General features: G+C 40.1%; 2 protein-coding genes across 3 annotated transcripts in view; both read left to right on the top strand.

Annotated features, from left to right (window-relative positions):
* Positions 1–1,595: 1,595 nt before the first annotated feature.
* GID8 (GID complex subunit 8 homolog) lies at positions 1,596–10,997 on the top strand. 2 transcript variants are annotated; one of them, XM_032766300.2, is made up of 5 exons: positions 1,596–1,692; positions 2,428–2,557; positions 4,435–4,631; positions 5,371–5,568; positions 6,971–10,997. In XM_032766300.2, the coding sequence occupies exons 2-5, from the start codon at positions 2,440–2,442 to the stop codon at positions 7,142–7,144; spliced, it is 687 nt and encodes a 228-aa protein (XP_032622191.1). In that variant the 5' UTR covers positions 1,596–1,692; positions 2,428–2,439; the 3' UTR covers positions 7,145–10,997. The 2 variants fall into 2 exon arrangements, with proteins under 2 accessions (XP_032622191.1, XP_032622193.1); XM_032766302.2 differs by lacking the exon at positions 1,596–1,692 and adding an exon at positions 1,856–2,105.
* A 4,908-nt stretch (positions 10,998–15,905) lies between these two features.
* Positions 15,906–21,905, top strand: part of SLC17A9 (solute carrier family 17 member 9) — a 28,634-nt gene continuing 22,634 nt past the window's right edge. The window contains exon 1 of the mRNA XM_032766379.2: positions 15,906–16,243. Coding sequence (XP_032622270.1) covers positions 16,095–16,243 — 149 coding nt within the window. The 5' untranslated portion in view covers positions 15,906–16,094. The remainder of the gene's footprint in view (positions 16,244–21,905) is intronic.

The raw sequence follows: 21,905 nt of genomic DNA, 5'->3' as shown, positions 1-21,905 counted from the left end.
GGTGTGGTTCTCTGTATAGCAGAAGCAGGAAGTGGTCATAGGGATTGGACCTCCCCATCCTCTCCACCTATATAGAAGTCTCCATATAAACTCCACCTATTAGGGAGGAGTTGGCAAAGTCAGATAATTTGAAGAGTGGTGGCGGTGGGTGTTTGGACAAAAGATGTTCTTCCTCTGCTCAAAATGTACTAACTGGTTGGGAACCAGAAACTTTCTGGGGTTTCCATTTTAAGGGCTTGTTTACACATTTACATTGTTCCTGATTAATTCCAAAAGCCTGAAGCAAAGCCCACTAAAGTAAATAGGAATCTTTCCATTGAATTAAATTGACTTTAGATCATGCCTTCAGAAAGGACCATAGAAGATAAGAATAAGGTGATTAGGGACAAGTGTAGAGGGTTAATGGATGTTGCACTATATCTGAAGTTACAGACTCAGAGCTTATGTTATTTTTTATTTGTATCTTACACTGGTTGTATTTATTAGTACTCTTCAACTGTAACTTTGAAGTGCTTGTGACAATAATATATATATAAAGCAGCTCCTTGTTCAAAAATCAGTATTGATTATAAACATTCAGTAAACTTTTTTTTATAGAAATAACTCAAATTTAAAATTATTAAATAACGGTTGTACTATGCTATGATAATTTGAGTTTTGGGGTTATGCTTTTCAGGTGCAACTTCAAAAAAAAGTGTGTGTGAAATGGGTGAATGCAACCTTAAATACCTGCTTTGCGTGGGGATTGGGGAAAAGTGAAATTCCAAGTTTTCTTGGAGGATCCTGATGTATATTGTTCTGAAAATGTAGGCTTTTTTAAAAATATTGATTTACCTATTTCTGCTATGGACTTATTTTTTAAAAATATTTTTTTAAAATGAAATAGTTAGATTGGTACAACCCCTCATTTGGACAGTTACACAGCATAAAGATGCATCTGCACATTTATACCAGTAAAACTGCATCCACATTATGGGACTTGTCCTACCTGAAATATACCAGCACAGTTAAAACAATAGTGTTTGTGCGTAGTGTAGACAAGGCCAGCGTGAAACACCTGCAGCATAACCCCTACGGGTCCAGATGGCTGTAGTGTGCAATGGTGATATCAGGGCATCCCAATAATAATCTCTGCACAACCGGTTTAATCTATGTTCAGATTTGACCCCACGACCTTCACGCTCATAGCTGTGCCTGGGATTCATATTCATCCCATTGACTTTCACGGGCCTAATCACAGGCCTGTGTGAAAGGCCCTGATCCTACAGAGCCTGTCAGCCAGACCAGTTGCTGGGGAGCCCTGAGCGTGCCCTATAGCGCGGGCCCTGCCTCTTCTACCGCACTGGGGGCTTGGGCAGGGCTCAAGGGACGCGGCCCGCCGCACGTCCATGCTAATTTTCTCCACCGCTTGCATGCTGGTTAGCATAGTCGAGGCCTCCCTCCACTAGTCTCTATGGTACTTCGCCGGGCTCCAGGTCTTCCGTAATCTCTATGGTACTTTCCCCTCTAGGTCTTGTCTGGGTTTCTTCTTCGCCCATCTCTATGGTGCGTGCTGCTCCCCGGCTCCGGCAGGCGATTGGCTGGGAGGCCAGTTCTCGCGAGACGAGAGTTGTACAGAGAGTCCCGGCTGAGCGAGGAGGCGGAGTGGGGTTTGGGGCCGCGCAGCGGGGCCCGGCAGCAGTGGCTCGTTCGGTAAGATGGCGCCTATGGGTCTTTTCCTCGCCTGGGGCCCTCGCTCGGGGGGCGGCAGGCGCGGTGCGCCGGGCCCGGCAAAGGGGGGCTAGAGCCCGGCCGGGGCAGAGGCTGAGAAGGGGTTTTGGGGCCCTGCGGTGTTAGGCGCCGGAAGACGCGGCTCTAGTCCTCGCACCGCTCCGGGGGCCTGGCCCGTCCCCACAGGAGCATCCGGGCTGAGGGGCGCTCGCGCTTGGCAGGGCCGAAGAAGCCTTCAGCGGCTTGGAGGTGGCGCCGTAAAGCCTTGCACCGAGCCGGGCACTCCGGGACCCCGACCGGCTCAGGGCCCCTCGTGAGGTGTGGAGGATAAGGCCCGGCCAGCCCGTGTGAGAGGTGGGCTGTGTGCCCCCTCGGAGAGGGTGATTCGGTGCATGGTATGTGTATGGAGGGGCGCGTGTGTACGATGGTGTCTGTTGTACGTATACGGGGGAGGGGGCTGTATGCTATGCGCGGGGTGTATGTGCCGGGCCAGGGCTGTGTGGTGATGTATATGGGTCGATTTCTGTTACAGTGGCTGATTTCAAAACAGGAGTTCTCCATTCGATAACTTTTTGTTTAACCAACAATCTTTACTGAACAAGCACAGAAGGTATTAATAACTGAGCTGGTCCCATAGTTCTTATAAGCAAGTTAGACTTAACTTTTCTTTCACCTGCTGCTATCTGTGCCAAGTAAGATACTTTTCATTCCTTATAGTGAAAATCCAGAATGAGTTATGCAGAAAAACCTGATGAAATCACAAAAGATGAATGGATGGAAAAACTCAATAACTTGCACATCCAAAGAGCTGATATGAATCGCCTGATCATGAACTATCTTGTTACAGGTAACAGTGAGTAATGGATGCTACTATTACATTTAGTAGGTTGGTCTCTTTAGATCATCTGACATTTATTTTAATCAATAAAATTCATTCTTACTAGAATGAGCTATTAAATGGTTGATACTAATAGATATCACTATTGCCTGTATTTTCTGTGACTTCTAGAAAATATTCTAGAAATCACAGAAAATATAGTTGATAATTTAATAAAAATAGTTTATAAATTGGGTAAAGGAAAAACGAATTCAGTACTGCCTGTGTAGTATATCACCCACACTCTGTTAGCAACACATTATTTTTGCTAAGTAAAACATTAGAGAACCAAACTTTGTTGACTTTGATTATATAGCATCTACAGGTTTCACCCAATATATATTTCCTGTATGTTTTAATCTTAGCTTTTCTACTAAAAAGATATTTCCCTTATGGCATTTCTGGTTTGGAACACTGTTACCCAAAACTGCACAGAGCTTAATATCACATCTTTCATTATACTATTTTCCTTAAATTGGGAATGCGTGATGGCTTCTACTAATCTGGACAGCATTGAACAAGCTGTGTCCACTCGTTTTTTCATCACAGAGCAGGAGAAATTATCAGAAACCAACTTCAACTAATTTGGTTGAAAGATCAGATATTTATGACAAAATAGTGTCCTCAAAGCAGCTGAGGAAGACTAGAATATTTAATGTGTTAGGCATCCAGAAACTGCAACTTAAGAGATACTGGAAACCTCTCAAAAATTGTCCTTTGATGATATACATTAATTTTCATGGCCAGGTGCACCATAGTGGAGATGTTCATATTCATCAAGCATGCACCCGTTTGTGTCCATGTGTAGGTGGAACCTGAGCAATGGGAGATGCACTAGAGTGACCATGTCATAAATTGTTTGTGTGTACATATGAAAGTAGTGTCTGTCCAGTTCTGTGACTCTTTTTCTGATGAAAAGAGCCTTCATATGGTGGTCAGACTCTCTCATGTTTATGCTAAATATAAAATGGGTAAAACTATTTATACGCCAGATGAATGCAATTTTTTGCTATGGTCTTTCCTGCAAAAGAAAAACCGTGCCCAAATATACGAGACACAGAGTTCAAATCATGCGGTCAATGCTTCCTAGTAAAATTTGGTTTTATACCTTTTTTCTCTTTGCATGCAGTTAAATATAGACTTTTATAGAAGGAGTAGGAACTTGATGAATTTAGAGAGAATTAAAAGTGAAGTCTTTCTAGAATTGTGCAACTTATTTAAATCAGCCTTTCAGAGAAACCTGTAAGTTCATATATTTTCAGTCATGATCTTGTATTTACAAAAATGCCTGCTTCATTGAAAAGATTCCAAATAGGATTGCATGGACATCTTAGTATATCCTCTTAACTTGGTTTATTAAATAGAAATTCAGAAAACAACAACATGTTTAGACAACCAGGGTCCATAGCGTGGAATGTCAATAGCCACATCTGGCTTTACTCAAGATGTCCAAAAGCTCCACAGGGCTATTACTGATCTGGTGCATCCCAGCCAGTCTATACCCATGCAGTGTCCCCTCCTGAACTCAAATCTGATTTTCAGGGCTCGATGTGCAGGAACTTTATCTTCAAGGCCGACTGTGTGACCAAAAAGTGCTGCTTTTGGTGACTGATGATGATTTCAGTCCTCAATAATCTCTATTACTGAGAGAATCAAATCATCTTATGCCCAGTAGTTCCTGTTAGCAACATATATGAAATGCCTCCAGCCTCTTGAGGTCTTGTTTAAGCAACATCTATGTTTCAGATCCATATAAGTCAATTGGAAGTATACAGGTTTGATAAATCTGTACTGTTGTATGTAGCTTATTAAATAGAATTCAGAGATGAAATATGTTTTTATTTCAGAGGGTTTTAAAGAGGCAGCAGAGAAGTTTCGGATGGAGTCTGGAATTGAGCCCAGTGTTGATCTAGAGACTCTGGATGAAAGGATAAAAATTCGAGAAATGATACTGAAAGGACAGATTCAAGAAGCAATTGCATTGATTAATAGTCTCCATCCAGAATTATTAGATACAAACCGATACCTTTACTTTCATTTGCAGGTAAGACCCGGTGATTAGTTTGTTTTGTGTCTAGAATTGTTTGGAGACTGAAGAAAAGATGTAATTGCAAGCATTCACTAATGTGGTGTGGAATGTGATTTTTAAATGTCTATTTCTTATGTTATGGCATGGAATGCAGTAGCTTTTAAAGAATATTTTTAGTTTGTATTTCTTAATATATATGACATAACCATATTCATCTTACCTGTGATTTGTAAACTCCCAAATTGCTGATGGTTAGTCATGTCTTCTGGCAGCAATTATAAAGTTTCTTTAAAACGGGTTCTCAACTGGGGGTCGGGACCCCTCAGGGGGTCGTGAGGTTATTAGGTGGGGGATATTGAGCTGTCAGCCTCCACCTCAAACCCTGCTTTGTCTCCAGCATTTATAATCGTGTTAAATACATTAAAAAGTGTTGTTGTTTTTTTAATTTATGGGGGGGGTGTCGCATTCGGAGGCTTGCTATGTGAAAGGGGTTACCAGTACAAAAGTTTGAGAACCACTGCTTTAAAACCTATCTTCCAGGTTTTAAATGGCTCTAAAATCAATTGAAAAATAGGATTAACTGTACTATTAGTCTGACAAGAATGTATTTGTGAATTTTAGTGCTGACAAAATACTGATTTATTACAGCTTTGCTACTTAATATGTAGGAGAAGAAATGGAATACTTGGAGTCTAGCACATTAAATCACTTACCCCTCTATTGACTAACCTTGCTTTGTTCCTCATGTATGTAGCAGCAGCATTTGATTGAACTGATTCGGCAGCGTGAGACAGAGGCAGCCCTGGAATTTGCTCAGACTCAATTGGCAGAACAAGGAGAGGAGAGCAGAGAATGCTTAACAGAAATGGAGCGCACGCTGGCATTGCTTGCCTTTGATAATCCTGAAGAATCACCATTTGGAGACTTGCTCAATATGATGCAGAGACAGAAGGTAATGTATGCTCAAATGAAAGCTCTTTCCACTTTTGTTTATCCTTATGGACAGCTAATATTACAATATTTTGTACATAATTACTAAATATTTATAAACTAGTATGGAGAACAGAAGTATTTCTAAAGCTGAGACTTCTGTTAAATTATAACAGCAATATTTTTAGAACACACAAGAACTTTTGTAATGTACAGCATCCCCCATTTGTGAAACTATGGCCTTGCTTTATCCATCTTTTTGATACAGTATAAACTACTGCAATTTCCTCTCATGCTCTTCCAAATTTCAAGGTGTGCAGAATGATGCTGTCTTGCTCTAGGAAACAGGAGCATATTTCCTTTTCACTGGCTTCCTATCCACTTCTGAGTGCAAATCAAAAATGCTCTCTTGGTGTTATTTAATATTACTTGGATATGCTCATTTTGACCTTTTTTTTTTCCACCTGTGTCCCTCAACTGCTGCCACTATCCCTTCTGGGTTTTGTTTTGTTTTTTTTAAATCTGGAACTACTTTTTATAGTCAGATTTAGGTAATACAGCATAACTTTAATTGCTGCTTTATTTTGCTTAGACTAAAAAACTATAACACATTGGAGTAGATACTAGAAGCACCAGAGCAGTGCTTCCTACATGCAGGGGTTTTGAGAAATTAAAATGGCTTAATTTCATCTTGCTGTTTCTTCTCCCACACCTTTCCTGATCCTGAAGGCTGCTAATAGAATATGAAAGATAAACTTGTGCTTTCTGGTATTATGCATTAGAATTGCTCTATGTAGGGAAGGTAAGGCAATTGTAGACTTCCTTATGGGATGGCTATCAAGAGAACTATATTATCCCGTACACTATTTTTTATAGAATTGTTTAATCTTATATTCTGAGGAACAATGGCTGTTATTGCACAAACTGGTAGTGGAACTTCAGAGCAGAATTTTTATCTCGAACGTTTGGAGAGGCCAAAAAAATACAATGAGGTAATATTCTATGTGGTTAATTTGCTCTAACTTGTGCTGGTGGATTATGGTCCCCATTGGTTGCTCCACCACCAGGATCCTTGGAGCACACTGCATTCTGACCTTATCTCCTCATCCTCACTCTTGATCTTTCTTTGCACTGGGTGGGCCAGGAGGGGCTGGCATGGTAGTCTTATGCCAGCTGAGCAATTCTCAGCTGCTTCCTTAAGGTAGATTTAACACCTTGTGGCACTGCTGTAATAGTGTGAGAGAGGGTTTAAAAGGTCAGATCCTCAACTCCTCTTACTTGTTTTCAGTGTAATGTGAGACCAGTGAGGTGTCTAAGCTCTACTTTTTCTAACTTGTACTCAGAGGAATTCATAAACTCTGCAGGACATTCTCCTTCAGTTAATATATATGATCACTACTCTAAGTTCAATATTTCTTTTCCAGGTATGGAGCGAAGTTAACCAAGCTGTTCTAGACTATGAAAATCGCGAGTCAACACCCAAGTTGGCTAAATTACTGAAACTACTTCTGTGGGCTCAGAATGAACTGGACCAGAAGAAAGTAAAATATCCAAAAATGACAGACCTCAGCAAGGGGACAATTGAGGAACCCAAGTAAATTGTGTGCAGATGGACATCAAACAATCTTAGTACTGCACAGTATACATTTATATCAGTCTGTGACTGAAATATTTTTACTACAGTACAAAACTCAACAATTCAGATTTTTTTCAACGAACATCTTATTTAAAGGGAGAAAAGTCCCTTTTAAATGCTGAGAACTGCATTGAAAGGCGCTGTATCTCTTTGAAAGTCTGACTTAGGCTATGCACTATCATCCATTTTTAAAAAATCCAATTAGACAGGAAAGAAAAAATGGCATTTTAAAGTACAGTGCTCAAGGTTTCTAATTGGCTTCTGATGCTTAGTTTAGTGGCCAGTGAGTTAAATGAGGTTAACTATTCAGTTAAGTTTAACTCTCTCTCATTTGAAATGCATATAGATCAGTGAATATTTTCTACCTTATGTTAAGTTATAGCAAGATATGCATTTCCCCTTAAAACTAACAGCTGGTCAAGTTTTCATCTAAAACTTTCTTACTGTACGGCCAACCTTTTGCATAGGAAATAGTGTATAAACTTGTAAATCATAATTTAAGGACTTTTTTTCCCTTGTTTCTGACTCTGGTGCTTTATTTATATGGTGAGAGCTATGTTCACAGTGGATCAATGACCCATCTTTTCACAAGTAGTATTGCTGGAAATAAAAGTTTTTTTAATTTCAAGAATGACCAAAATGGCCTCCTGAAATAAGACATTAAATCATATATTTAAATAGGGTTTTGTGTTTGATTATTCAGGGATTTTTTTCCCTTATGTTAAACTTCCACCTCTAGTCACTGCAGTGATGCCAACTGGCTACTACACCCTTAATGGCAACTTGTGTGTGGCTTGGTTAGCTGAAGTCTCCCTGGTGATACAGGGGAAGGCGGAAATCATAGACTTTTTTGCAAGTGTCCACCCTCACGCAGGGTCTTCCTTTGTGGAATAGCTTGCAGGATTTGGGGGTGGGTGGGTGGCATAGTTTGTAGTGTGCTAGTGGTAACCATTCTTTTGGCATATTATGCCTTGGATGAATGCAGCAGTGACGTTACAAAACCCTTTTCCATAACCTCAGTGACTTCATATCTTTCTGAAGAGATGCAGTTCATTTTCACAGGTGTACTATTGTTTGTTCAACTCCTGTTAGAAACATTATAATGCTTACACGAGGCCCTGATTTTCTTGGTCACTGAATTGTAATCTTCTGGATGTAGGAGGTTTTGCTGGATGCATGACATAATCTTACATTACTTCATACTGGTATATCTGGTAGTAGTATGTACTGACCTTGCCAAACTGAGATCTAGATCTTTAAAGCCCATATGCTGAGTTATTACAAAACTGCTGAACAAAGACCAGTTTAGTGGAGGAAATAGCATAGTATCACAGTTCACTGGCAATTTACACTCTACCCATCAGATACTGTGGCTATCCTAGTCTGGTAACTATTACCCTGTAGATTGAAACTACTTAGTTTTCACTTAATTTTCTGGAATATTTAAGCATTAAATGTAAAAGCTTTGCAGAGACATGACTTAGAGAATAACAAAACCTGTTACTGATTGTGTTACTGTGGACAGTTTACTTGTGTGTAGCTATTTTCTGGGGGAGACAATTATCTCTATAGCTGCTTAGGAGACACCTCAGTGCCAAGGTTAGTCTAGATGATGGATATAAAACAAGAGACTGAACTGTCCCATTTTACGATTGATGGTTTTATTTGACATCCTGAGGCTTTCACCACATGCAACTCTTGTAATTCATACAAAACTGTAATGAACTTTCATTGGCCACCACCTGCAATAATGAGCTGGCTTTATTTCACCCTCGTTGGTTATTCTAACAATTTACCTGAACTGAGAAGGTAAATATTGTTTTCAGTCAGTTGCTGTTTTTTAAAGTAAATTATTTTAATTTGCAATCTATATGGTTAGTATAATTTTGTTTAATAACAAACTGCAGAAATTAAACTGCTCTGATTCCTTCACGAACAACTGATCAACTTTTCCTCCAGTCTGATCCTTTTTGTGCTGACCCTCATCTGAAGCTTTTCTTGGAGGAAGTGGAAAGTGGTGAATTTTTGTAGCAAGACTAGCATTTTTCTCTATGAGAAATGCGATATTACAGACCTGGTTGAATAGTTCACCATACTTTTAAAATGCTGCATTAATTCCGTATAGTCTTTGGGCGAAGTACATAGATTGCTTATTTTTTTTCCATTAAAAATAAAATGTTTTCTAAGAGGTTGAAATATAACATTTTAGTAAAGGATTATCTGAGTTTGTTTTTATTAATATACCACATTGATAAGCAGCTTTAATCTGTAAAGTCTTTAATTGCAAGAAAATATTCAAAAGCTATGCATTTTACAGAAAGCATAAAGATAGTGATAATGGTACTTCTAGGGATCTTTATATTCGTGTATATAATTTGCATATACAAATATAATATATACTCTGAAATATTCTTGAATGGTAGCGGCTGTGAAACATAACTTATGGAAATACTGTGCACAGTAAACACAGACCTGAGTACATGAATGAATTTTTGTCATGCATGAGAAATGTCTTATTTGGTGACCACTAATTAATGAATTTTGTTATATCCATCATTGTTAGATAACCACTTTAACAAGTAACATTAAATACCAATTTGATCAGTTTGCTGCTAGTGTAAATATATTTTGTTCCACTTCACATAACAAAATGGTACAAAGATAGATTTCTTTGTATATGAATGATATGGCAGCATCTAACTATGATCTGTTCTAAACTCACTGATGGCAAACAACTGTAGTAAATGTGTGGTACACTATTCATATCCCTAGCACATCCTTTCCTTTGTTGAAAGAAGATTTGCTTTATTAGTGATGTGAACACAGGATGTAAAATATTCTGCTTTGTGAATATATCTTAACTGTATTCTGATTAGAATATAAACTTCCCATATTTTCATGATGATTACCTACTTAGTTGTTACTATCTCTTGGCTGTTTCCATTATTCCACTTTGCCAGTCAAATATGAAAGATAAACTTTTGCTTTCTGCTGTTATACAATAGTTTTCTATGATGGGGAGCAAATAGTGGATTTACATATAGGTGAAGTACTGAAAAAACTCTTCTCCCCCAGAGAATACTGTTTACAGAATATTTTAATCTTGCATATTACTGGCTGGGAAGTGACTATTACATAGAAACTAGTAAACATTATAATTTTTATTTGAAATTTTTGAAGTGTGTGTGTGTGTGTGTGTGTGTAAGTACAAGGAAGATACCTGAAAAGCGGACTGAGGTGAAGTTTTTAAGGTATGTAGAATGTGAGTGTACTCAACTTTTTTTAAACAGGATACCACTGTAGCTGTAAAACCACATAAGGAAACGATGCAGCAAGCAGGCAGAACTTTTTTCCACCACATGTAAGATAGGCACAAATGTAAAACATGTTAATTATGCTATCCCAGGGTGTGTGTGGCTTTTTTTGTTGCTTAAGTTGTAAATATCCCTCTGGTTTGCACATTTAAGAGTGCAAGTTAAGAAACTAACAGGATTGCTTGAGTACTAGAGCTTCTTTACAATACCTTTATACCTAATTTTGTTTATGAAAGGTTTTAAATTCAGTAGGAGTGTGATCCAGGATATGTGGATCTAGATCATCATTGCCCCATGCTTTTAAGAAACAGAATGCTATTTCCAGATCACGGTTGAGAGAAAAAGAAAAAATGCATAATACTGCAATTGATAAAAGCTTTAAAATGTTACAATTGTTCTATATGCTCTTCTGATATGGACTATATTGGATTGTAAATGTAATCTTAAACTGTAAACCTTGTCCTCAAGTATTTATTAATATATAAGCTTTCACTTGGTGTAGAGTGAATATATTTTGTCCTCTTTGCCTGCCTTGTATCTACCCTTTCCCTCGCAGTTTTCCTAAATACCATAAGAAGCAGCATAAAAGAAAAAATACAGTAAGCTGTGTAGTTTACAAATAGAGCATATTTTTCTGCTCCAACAGAAGAGGTTCACTGTAGGGATAAGGGAGGGAAGAAGAAAACATGGCAGATAAGAAATTAGACATAGTCCTACCCACAATTATTTGGATTCTCAAAAGTGCCCAAAAGGGAAGCTCAGCTGAGATCTTGATGAAAATCGGGCTTGTAAGTGAATGTAATATTTCCAAGTAGTGCTAGATTGAGAGTACTGGGATGTGAAGTCATATTTATCTAAAAAATACTCCCACCCTCTTATTTATTTGTAAGACCGTCAAAGCTCTGAGTTCAGCAAGATGTGCAGGAATGTAAGGAAGGGTTTCTTTCTTCTTCTGTGGGTTTCTGGCCTCGGTCATAAGTTGGCCTTTAGCTAACTTTGTATTTTCTCTTCTAGTCCTTCTACCTTAGGAACACAGGCCCTGCTTACTTTGAAAGCAAAACTGCTTCTTACGTGTCAGCAAGGTTAAATCAGATATTCACTGGAAAACACGTACAGCTGTGTGTTTTTAAAAAGGAGGACAGGATGGAATATGAACAAAATTTTGTTGCTAATATTGTTAGAAGATGCTGAACAAAGCAATAGCTGATGTTTTCTTGTGTATGGGGTAAACTAGATTCTCTGATCCCGTAGTGCCATGGGCCATAAGTGCCTAAATGAATAGGAGCTAATGTGTCTCTTTGTTTTTGGTTTGTTTTTTTCCCCTCCATGTTATTTCTGAGGCAGTGCTTCCCAAGTCCTGCAGAGGTTTGTCCACTTGCATGTTTGTTGTTTGTATTTTGTTTCCTGTGTAAGTACTTGTCTCGCTTTAACATTTCCCAACCCCCCTGGAACTATTACTGCTTTTGTCGCTCTGCCTTACCCATAAAGTATTTCCGAAACTCCCTTATTTTACTTTATTTTATGTTCTCCATTTTGCGTTTGGCAGTTACAGAGAATGTCTGGCATCTATCTTCATTTTTTCCCCTCCTAGAATTTAATTCTCAACTATATAGCCTCCAAATACCCTTTTTAACATTATATATAAAATTCTGTGTTCCTAGTATCTTATCGATACAACTCCTGACATCTTTTTACCAAGTCATGGCTTCCTCTTCTGGAAATGGAAACACAAGTAAGGAGGACCAGGTTTCAAAGTGAAGTACACATTGGCAGCTGCATCGTGCCTTATTTTTATTTTGTGGCCAAATAAGCTGTGAAATAAGGTCAATAGTGTTGTGAGAGCTGGACTCAATAGTCAACACTGCATTCCTTTCCTCCTTTAATTGCCATCTGCTGTTCCTAAGTCAATATTTTTTATTTTTAGTTTTCTCCATCACTGCCACGCCTGTTGACCTAATATGTGGTACTGTGTCAGAATCCTTCTTGAAGCTCAAAAGAGTCCATCCCTTGTCTCAGTATTGTCACCTCCAAGAATTAAATTTTAAGTATGACTTTGCTTTGGTAAATTAATGGGAGACCCGCCTTTCATGTGTTCCTATCCAAGTGTTGTACCTGAACCCTGACTGTAGAATCTTCCCAGATCTCAAGTCGGACTCAGCTCTATAATATTGTTAGCGATCTTTTTCCTCTGAACTCTGTAGAGATGGACATCTTGTTAGCTTAACTTCTAATCCCTAGATACAAGAGGCCAAAACTTCCAGATGACAAACCTATTGGAGATTCATTAGGGTAAGTGAGTGATGTGGGGTTGCATACGGGCAAACACAGTGAGGCATTAGTGTTGCTGAGATTTATGGGTGTTCTAAAGTGGGACATGTAAGAGGAAGCTGGGCTAATTACTACCGCTCCACCACAAAAACTGGACAGGAGATGGGAGAGCAGAGGCATGAAACCAGGGTGAGAGAACCTCCCCTCTTCCCACAGCTCTCTGCACCACGTTTTCTGCTCTGTTCCTTTAAAAAAAACAAAAACAAAAAAAAAACTTTTGTGCTGAGGTTTATATATATGTTTATTTGCTGAAAATTAGTAAGATTGTGTGGGAGGCAGTAAGGGAGAGGACAGGGCTCTCTCATTGCTTACTGTCCCCTTCTTGCCTTGATAACATTGCTTTCTTCTGCAGCAGGCCTATTTATAACTTGCAAATGTATGAAATTAGGTGAGCAAGGAAAAAGTAGAGGCAGTTTGGGTGGACAGAAGGGGAGCCCTGCCCTCATCTTCCTTGGACTATTTTTTTTAACATGCACAGAAATGTGGTGTTAAATATGCAGGTGTATAATTTAACCATGATGGAGCTTCTGAGCTCAGTGCAGACCTTACATTTCCCATCCATAGAGTCCAATGAAGAATACTCTTCAAATTCTTGATTAGCATGGTGCTTCAACACCTTTGGTAGGTTGACACCTTTGTCAGTGATGATCTTTCAATAGCAGCTACCCATCTATGATCAAGATTTCGATATTATTTTTTACTAGAAACAAAACTGTCTGAGCCTAAATAACTGTATATACTATGAGAGTGGAAGTTCTGAAAACCAAGTAGAGCCGAGTGCATGGCCTGAAAAATTACGGAGTGGGAGGAATTAAAATGGGTGTGTCTGGGTTTATATGCATGGTTTATTCAAATCAAAAAGCCTCACTTTTACCTGTTTTTACCAAATGCAAAGGATTGCAAGTATGTAGATCTACAGTAATTGTGGGGACAAGTGAGTACATACCTTTTTAAAATGCATGAAGAGGAGAAAGTCTCAATACTTATCTTCATTATCCCTTTCTCCTAATATTTTGCTTTTTAAAGTTGAGTGAGCATGACTCAAGCAGGAGTTAAAGGGCCTGTAAGGACACAGGATTAAATATAGTACTTGTAGAAGGGGTAGGAGAGATGATTTATGTATGTTCCAACATACTTTTTGTTTTACAGACAATTCCCTGCCCCCCCGCCCCCAAAGATTACTTCATATGTTTAAGGGTATCAAAATCTGGCCTTCCAGTTGTAATCTTTTAATATCTCAAAGCATTGTGCAAGAAGGTGGTGAAATGATTTGCTCACGGTCACCCAACATGCCAATGACAGAGTAGAACTCATGTCTCTGTGCAGTGCCCTATCTCTTAGGCTACACTACCTCTCCTGAACTGACCAAACTAGTGCCCATTTAGCAAACCAGCTTTATGTAAATTGATTTTTCCCACTTTGATGCAGAAAAAAGGATGTCTACACAGACTTGCACTAAAATAACTTTTGTTTTTTTTATGTGGTGCAAATTTATTTAGCCCAAGCCTTATTGGATTATTCTACTTTGAGATTAATTCTCGCTCACATTTCTGCAGTGGAAGTATTCAACAGCCTCAATTTTGCATGTGATGCAAACAGTTCATTACTCACAAAGCTTTAGAAAATGTTGCTTTGACTTTTAAGATAAAAAATAATTTGAGGTTTTATACTCTGCTGCTGAATTTAAAAATTACTGTTAACAGGGCTGGCTTTAGGGCAATTCCCTCGATTCCCAGGAATTGGGCCCTGCACCTAAGAGGGCTCCACACCCTCTGCCCAAGTGCTGCCAGGAACAGCGGCAACCGCTTGAGCTGCAGCCAAATGGCCACCACTATCTCCAGCGGCAGCTCAATCGCTACCCCTGTCCTAGGCGGCAGCTCTTTCGAATCGGGCCCCGCACATCCTGAAGCTGGCCCTGACTGTTAAAGCACAGAGGGGGAAGATGAAAAGCAGGCTTGGCCTAGAGCTGGGTGTACAGCAGCAGGATTTTCACATTGCTTCCATTGTGTGAGTTACAGGGAAACCAGTTTCAGACCAAGCATTCTGCGCAGGGGACCGCTAGAAAACTGAAAGTAAGGAAAATTAACAAGTGTCTCTCTGCACCCTGCATCTGTGATCAATATAAACACACACATAGCAAGGCACATTAAGTTTTCCATTCTGACTGGGCCACTTCCACTGCCATCTCTGCAGAGGCAGAGTCCACATGTATCATATTCCAAACAATAAAAATTGTTTGTTTGTCCTTGGGAGTATAATTCTCCCCTTTCGCCCCTTCTCCACACCCAATGGGAAAGGTTTATAGCACCTAGGATGACCAGACAGCACATGTAAAAAATTGGGATGGGGGTGGTGGGTAACAGGAGCCTATATATGAAAAAATCCAGAAATCGGGACTGTGCCTATAAAATCAGGACATCTGGTCACCCTAATAGCACCTTAGATGCTAAGAGAAAAAAGTCTAGGAATCTATTCTGCCTCTGCCTCCAGCCGGCAACGCCCCTGAGCAATGTAGCTGCACCCTGCTCTGGTATTAACAGTGCACCTTGGTTACCGTGGGTACAAATACAGAGACGGTCCTCGGGAGGAATAAAACTGTCCGACTCCAATATTAATAGCAACAATACTTGCAACTGACTCAAGTGAGATGCAAAAGTAATTCTGTTCTTATACTGCCCTGTACCACGTCATCTCTGGCTGGAAGAGTTGAAAGGGGTGATTTAGGCGCAGCTCTGCTTATCATCATCCTTTAGTGGACCCATTCAAACTCTGCCCTGGTTCTGTTACCCTGAGGCTAAATCTTTTTACAGCGCATTCGGGCCCGGTGCATAACGTTGCAAACTAAATCCAGCTTGTAAATTTCCCCCGGGCTGATCGGAGTCTGTACTAGCCGCTGCCAGACTTGCTTCCTGGAAAAGCTCCAACAGGAAGAGAAGTTGAAAACTGACACGTGGACTTTGTATTGCAAAGAGACAAGCTCCCCTCTGGATCCCAAACCAGATCAGCTCGAACAGGCAGGGCTGCGGTGACTGGCAGGCACTTCCATTCATTCCCTGTGAATGAGCCTGGCTTTGCAATTTGCATCTTTCCTTTAAGCAAACACCTTCTAGGAGAGTAGGAAACGTAACCCTGTTCTGGGGATTTTTCCTGTCATTGCTGGCTGCTCTTTTTGCAATCACTCCAGCATCCTTGCAATAAGTGCCACAACTGCACGCTCTATCAGTGTAATTTTACTTAGTGAGTTGTCCCCCTTTTGTAAAAAAATACTGAATGGCCTCAAGGAATGGTGTTCAGGTGTATAGTTCTGACCTGGTCTCGCTACATCATCATAGCCACCACTACCAGCAGCAGCAGCCTGTAAAAAATACATATAAGGAAGGCTCGAAAAAAGATGGGACCGTGGATTCCTATTGGTCCAGGTAAGACTATACAGTCTCAGTCTTTGTAAATATTTTTATTCTTTTGCTCGTGCACAAACCCCTGCTATATAGTTTTGAGATGCAGCGTTTTCTTTCCAGTTTAATGGCTCTTTAATCTGTAGATAAAACACATGAGGGTGTCTGAATGACAGTGTCATTTTGTAAGGATGATCCAGTGGTTGGGGAGCCATTCTGGGCTGGGACACACACAGAGCTGAGTTCAGTGCATTGCTTTGCCACAGACTTCCTGTGGACCCTCTGGCAAATTACTTAATCTCTTTGTGTCTTAGTTTCCCAGCTGTAAAATAGAGATTACAGCACTTCCTGACCTCACAGGGGTGTTGTGGGGATAATTACATTAAGACTATGAAGTGATATTATGGCAATGGAGACCAAAGAAGAACCCATCTATGGATAGATACTATACAAACTGTCTTCCTTGTAAATCTGTGCTATTCTAATCAGGACTGTTTTAATAACAATAGCACAAAACTGCACCGCAGAGAAAGAAAAGGTAACCACTACATAAAATACAAAACACTTTTTTAAAATGCAGGACAGTTGAACTTGTATCTGCCCTGTAGTTGGTTATTCAAACATGCCATTTGAAACATTAAGAGCTTTTTATCAAAAGGTCTGAGCAGTTATGTTTGCACTGTAGATAATAACTAATTAAGATTAAAGGTAGCTAGACTGCTCAGTAATAGTTTTTCCAAGTTCAATAATAAAGACTTAAAAAAAAAAATTCAGCCAAAAATGTGGATCCACATGGCCTTTATGCTGATTATGAATATGGTAACCTCAACTATTACTATATGCATCAATTACAATGTGCATTGTGAAAAATCATATTCTAAAATAGTTTATCTGCCCAGTCTTAACTATTAGAGGGTGCAGCAGTGTGTGTGATTTTATTTTAATCTGAGTTGATCAGGGAATGATTTCCTAGCTCATTTTGTATTCTCCATTGTGTGTGTAAATGTAATATTGAAAACAGTCTCAAATCTTGTGTATGAACTTAGTTGTACAAGTCTATGGCACATGCTAAGTGATTGGGTGACGTATAAAATTGCTACACTCCCCCCATTTTCACTACACGTGAGTACAGTGCTTAGTACGATGATGGGGCCCCAATTCCTGATTGGTGCCTCTCGGCGCTACCACAATACAAATAATAAAAAAATGATGTTTTCTGAGGATAGCCGAGTCTCCAGGTTATTAAGCCAAAATATACTGCCTTTGGCAGTGTGGCATGTGCAAATTCAGGGTTGTCTTGTGTTCTGTAGGAACCTAAGAATGATCAATTTTTAATCTCTCTAAAACTGACTCTTCTCTGTGGCCTTGGGCAAATCACTTAACCTTTAGGTGTCAGTTTGCAGCCACTCTAATAATGCACAAGGGTGCTGTCAGGAATTAACTGGTTGATGTTGGTGAAATGCTTTGGAGATGGGGATAGATAAGGACCGTGACTAACTGGAAGAAGCCCTGCAAAACTGAAAGCTCACCATGGGGAGAATTCTTATTCTTACTTTAAAATGATATGTGCTTCATAATAAATAACTATTACATTGATGGCTCATGAGACTAATCTTGATCCTCTAGTCTGCCAAGTATGGCTGTAGCCCAGAACCTCCCATCACCATCACCATATATGTTATAGAAAGTCTTCTGATCAAATATCCATTGAAGCCAATGAATCTAGTGGATTTTGTGGGCTTTGGATAAGACCCCCAGGAGAGGTGGTAAGAAAATAGAATCAATCAGTCAATCAATCTGTGAAAACTTATTTGATTTTTTTTTTTTGATTTGCATGGAAAACTATGCTGATGAAAAGTTAGCAGTCATTTTTAACTAATGTTCTTAGCGACCATTTATGTTGTGGCCTAACCCAGACACTCTAAGCAGAATTAGTGCAGCACTGTGCAACTCTGAGTAGCAGAGAGTAAAGGCTAGACATGCAGCCCCAAAGAGTCTACAGTCTAATTTAAGAGAAGTTGCAATCTGTAGAGCTGGTTGTAATTTTTTTTAAAACCAAGGTACAGTTTTTGTAGTGCTCAACCTTTTCACTTGTTTGTGGAGAGGGAGAGAGGGTAGATGGGCCAATACAAAAAATCTAAATGAAAGTTTCATTTTGAAAAACTTTGTTTCAAATTTGTGTGCCCCCCCCCACCATGTTTCTCGGATTTGTTTACTTTTTCCCATTAAAAAAGGGTGGGGGGGAAGTAAAAAAAAAAAAAGGGGGGGGGAATTTGCCCCACTGCTGCAAAGGGAAATGTTGGCAGATTTCATTCCAAATTTCTTCCAGAAAAACAATTGATGAACCCTTAATTTTTGATGAAAATGTAATTTCTGCCAGTCCTGTGTCCAACTGGCTCCATCAACAAGTGGTTGTAACAAACCTTACGAAGGAACATCGCGGAGGATATTGGGAATGTCAATAAGATTATCATTTGTATTGCTGTTGCACATAGAGGCTCCAGCTACAACCGAGCCTCACTGTATTGTGCACTGCACATGCAAACATTGAGATCAAGTCCCTGCCCCTGTGAACAAGACCGTCAAAGAGTGGGAAGGGAAATACAGGTACAGAAAAGGGAAGTGATTTGCCTAAGGTCACACAGCAGGTGAGGGTAAGGTTTATGCAGTTATATAAGCTAACTTTCTGAGCAGATGGATGCTTTCTAATCAATTATATATTTAAAATAATAGACATAAATAAATATCAGTATTTCCAGATGAACTTTACTTTACTCTTCATTCAAGCTCATGAGCTACTGTCACAGAAACAAGGATTCATCAATATGGAGAAATGACATAGAATCCATTTTCATACAGAAGCAAAAGACACGCCAGGCAGCCTTCCAGATCCTCCGTGCCCCCTTGGTGCAGTGAGACAGATAACCAGTTATCGTTGCACGCTTGTTTTTCTGTCTTTGTTCTCCCTGGTTTATTCTGCTTCCTCTATTCTCCATTTCTTCAGCTCACTTTTCACTTTCCCTTCTATTGTTTTTCTTATACATCTTATCCTATCCTCTCCAGCTGCCATTCCCAAACTTCTCAGGAACTCTCCAGTGGTTCCGTTATCCCATACCATCCCTTCTCTTCCAAGGAACAACACTCAAAAAATTTTGATTAGGATGCTTGAATAGCTGTACAGGAAAAGGATGTCACTTTGAGTTTGGGTGACCAGACAGCAAGTGTGAAAAATCAGGACAGAGTTGGGGGGGTAATAGGAGCCTATATAAGAAAAACACCCAAAAATCGGGACTGTCCGTATAAAATCGGGTTGTCTGGTCACCCTACTTTGAGTAACAACAATAATCAATTAATAAAACCTAGCACTTGGAGGGCACTTTTCATCCATAGATCTCAAAGTGCTTTACAAGCAAGGGCCCCCAGGAGGTATGTAAATATCATCATCCTCAGTTTACAGATGGGAAACTAAGGCACAGAGAAGTGAAATGCCTTGCCCAACATCACACACAGTCATGGGCAGATCCAGGATCAGAAGGTGGAGTCTAGGGGGCAGATTCTGGGCTGTTTCTCTCAGGTGGTGCAGCACAAAAGACTCAGTAGGGATTGAAGGCCATGTGGCTTCTAGATTCTGAGCTACACCAGGGGCCAATGTGGGCGCATGGCATAAGCTAGAGCAGTTGCTTTCTGCAGAGGAAGTGTAAATGAGCTGTGACAGGGGCTGGAATCTGTCCACTTAACTGCTAGTTCTGAGCCCAGTTCCACCGACTACACTATTCTGTTCACAGCTTTCTGATTATCTCAATTCAAGTCCCATTAGTTTCTTTTACTGTGCAAGTCACTCATCTTATTATTAAATAACATACTTGCTAAGACTCCTTTCTTTGAGGAGGTATAATCAAGAAACCAGCTGCCAGTTGTGGTTATTCAGCATTGTCAAGTGTTATTTCTCTGTTTCAGTGACCAGCATGTCTGTGTGTGATTACCGTTGCACCTTTCCACCTCCTCCATGCTCATTTAGTAGTTTTTTTTTCTGCTTATACTACTAGCTAGAATCAAATTCTATCTTTATTCTGCCAAAAGCAAAAAATGAAAAGAGGGAATGAGCAGAAAGTTGCTCTTGCTTAAATGGTGCTTGTTGCCATGTGTGGCTCTGCTAAGGAAATCCATGCTCAGGAGAGATCTGCTAAGGAAATCCATGCTTAGGAGAGATGCATGAAGTAAACAAACTTGTCTTCCCAGTGGGAAAAAACCCTCCCCTCTAGGTCATTCTAGTTAGTCATTAGCTGATTGGTTTGAGAAATCAAAGCTACCTGTGATGGCTCCATATCGTAAGGTGTCTGCTGATGTATGCCATGTTGCAGTCAGGGGGAAAAATGGATTCTCTCTCTCGACAGTTATTAGTCACGCTTGTTATGGCAGTGTCTACAGGCCAACCAAGAATGGGGCCCCATTGTGTTAGGCATGGCACAAGCAGAGCAGTAGCCGGTCCATGTATTGAAGAGCTTACAATCTAATTAGACAAGGCAGACACAGGGCAGGGAAGAGTATAACATAGAGAAGCACTAGGATTTTCAATAGTGGGAGCAATCATTTTTTGAGAAAAAACAAATGCAGGGAAGACAACCATCAAGCGGAGTTAAAAATAACTACCCAACACCCTTGGCAGTATCTCTGATTTAACTTGCTTCCATATAATGTTATTTGTGTGACTGTGCTGTGTTTACTTCACATCAAAAGTTGCCACAAACATGCTGTAAATTAAAGCAATGGACGGGTGAGCTGCAAAAAGTCACAGGACTAGGAAAATCAAGCAGGAAGGATTATCAAACACAACTGGGAACAGGGTTATGGCTCTGATGCTTTCAACAACCCGTGAAGAAAAAATAAAGTGACCTTTGATACAGGAGAGGGCTAGGATTTTGAAGTACTTCCTTAATTACCATTGACTGCAGCAGAACACCTGATGTTCTGAGACATCAGAGCAGGCAAGGGAATTCTCTGATAAGTTTCTGTGCAGTGAAAACCTGCAGCAGCCAGGTCTAATTCTGGGCTAACAGCACTCTTGTTTTAGTCCCTGTGAAGACATGCATGAGGTGTGCGACAACACTCTGCACACAGGCAGCCACCTGCATTCCAAGATCTCACAGCACTTTACGAGGGAGGGAGCATTCTTGTCCCTTTTTTAAAGAGAAGGAAACTGAGCTACAGAAACACTGGGGTGGATTCGTTCGAAACAAGGAGAAGGCAGCTTGCACCTCTCCTCTTCCAGGGCTGCCACAAGGTAGTTCTGAGTACCGCCCTAACTTGCTGTCCGTCTGCAGTGGCCCCTATGGACCATTGCCCCAGTGTAGAATCACCAGAGTGCAGGTTCACCGTCGCCACCTGCCCTTGTCTGGAGCCACACAAAAGAGCATTAAGAGGGACCAGGATATGAACCTATAACTTCTTCCTACCATAGGAAACTCCCTTTAGAAAAACAACAACAAACGGCTGGGGCTACTGGCCATGTAGTTGGATGAAACTGTTCTTAGCCTTGCTGTCTGAAAATCTCCTGTATCCCTCCTTAAAATACCTGCCTATATGACCATCCTCATTCCAGCCTGAAAGCCAGCCTTAAACTAAAATCTAATGATAGCTTGAGCTCCAGTGAATCCATCTGAAAAGTCAGACGAAATGGCTGTAAACA

This window comes from Chelonoidis abingdonii, chromosome 14 (assembly GCF_003597395.2).
Source record: "Chelonoidis abingdonii isolate Lonesome George chromosome 14, CheloAbing_2.0, whole genome shotgun sequence".
NCBI classification, from domain to species: domain Eukaryota; kingdom Metazoa; phylum Chordata; order Testudines; family Testudinidae; genus Chelonoidis; species Chelonoidis abingdonii.
The sequence above is the reverse complement of the archived record's forward strand: the minus strand, read 5'-3'. Positions and strand labels throughout refer to the sequence as shown.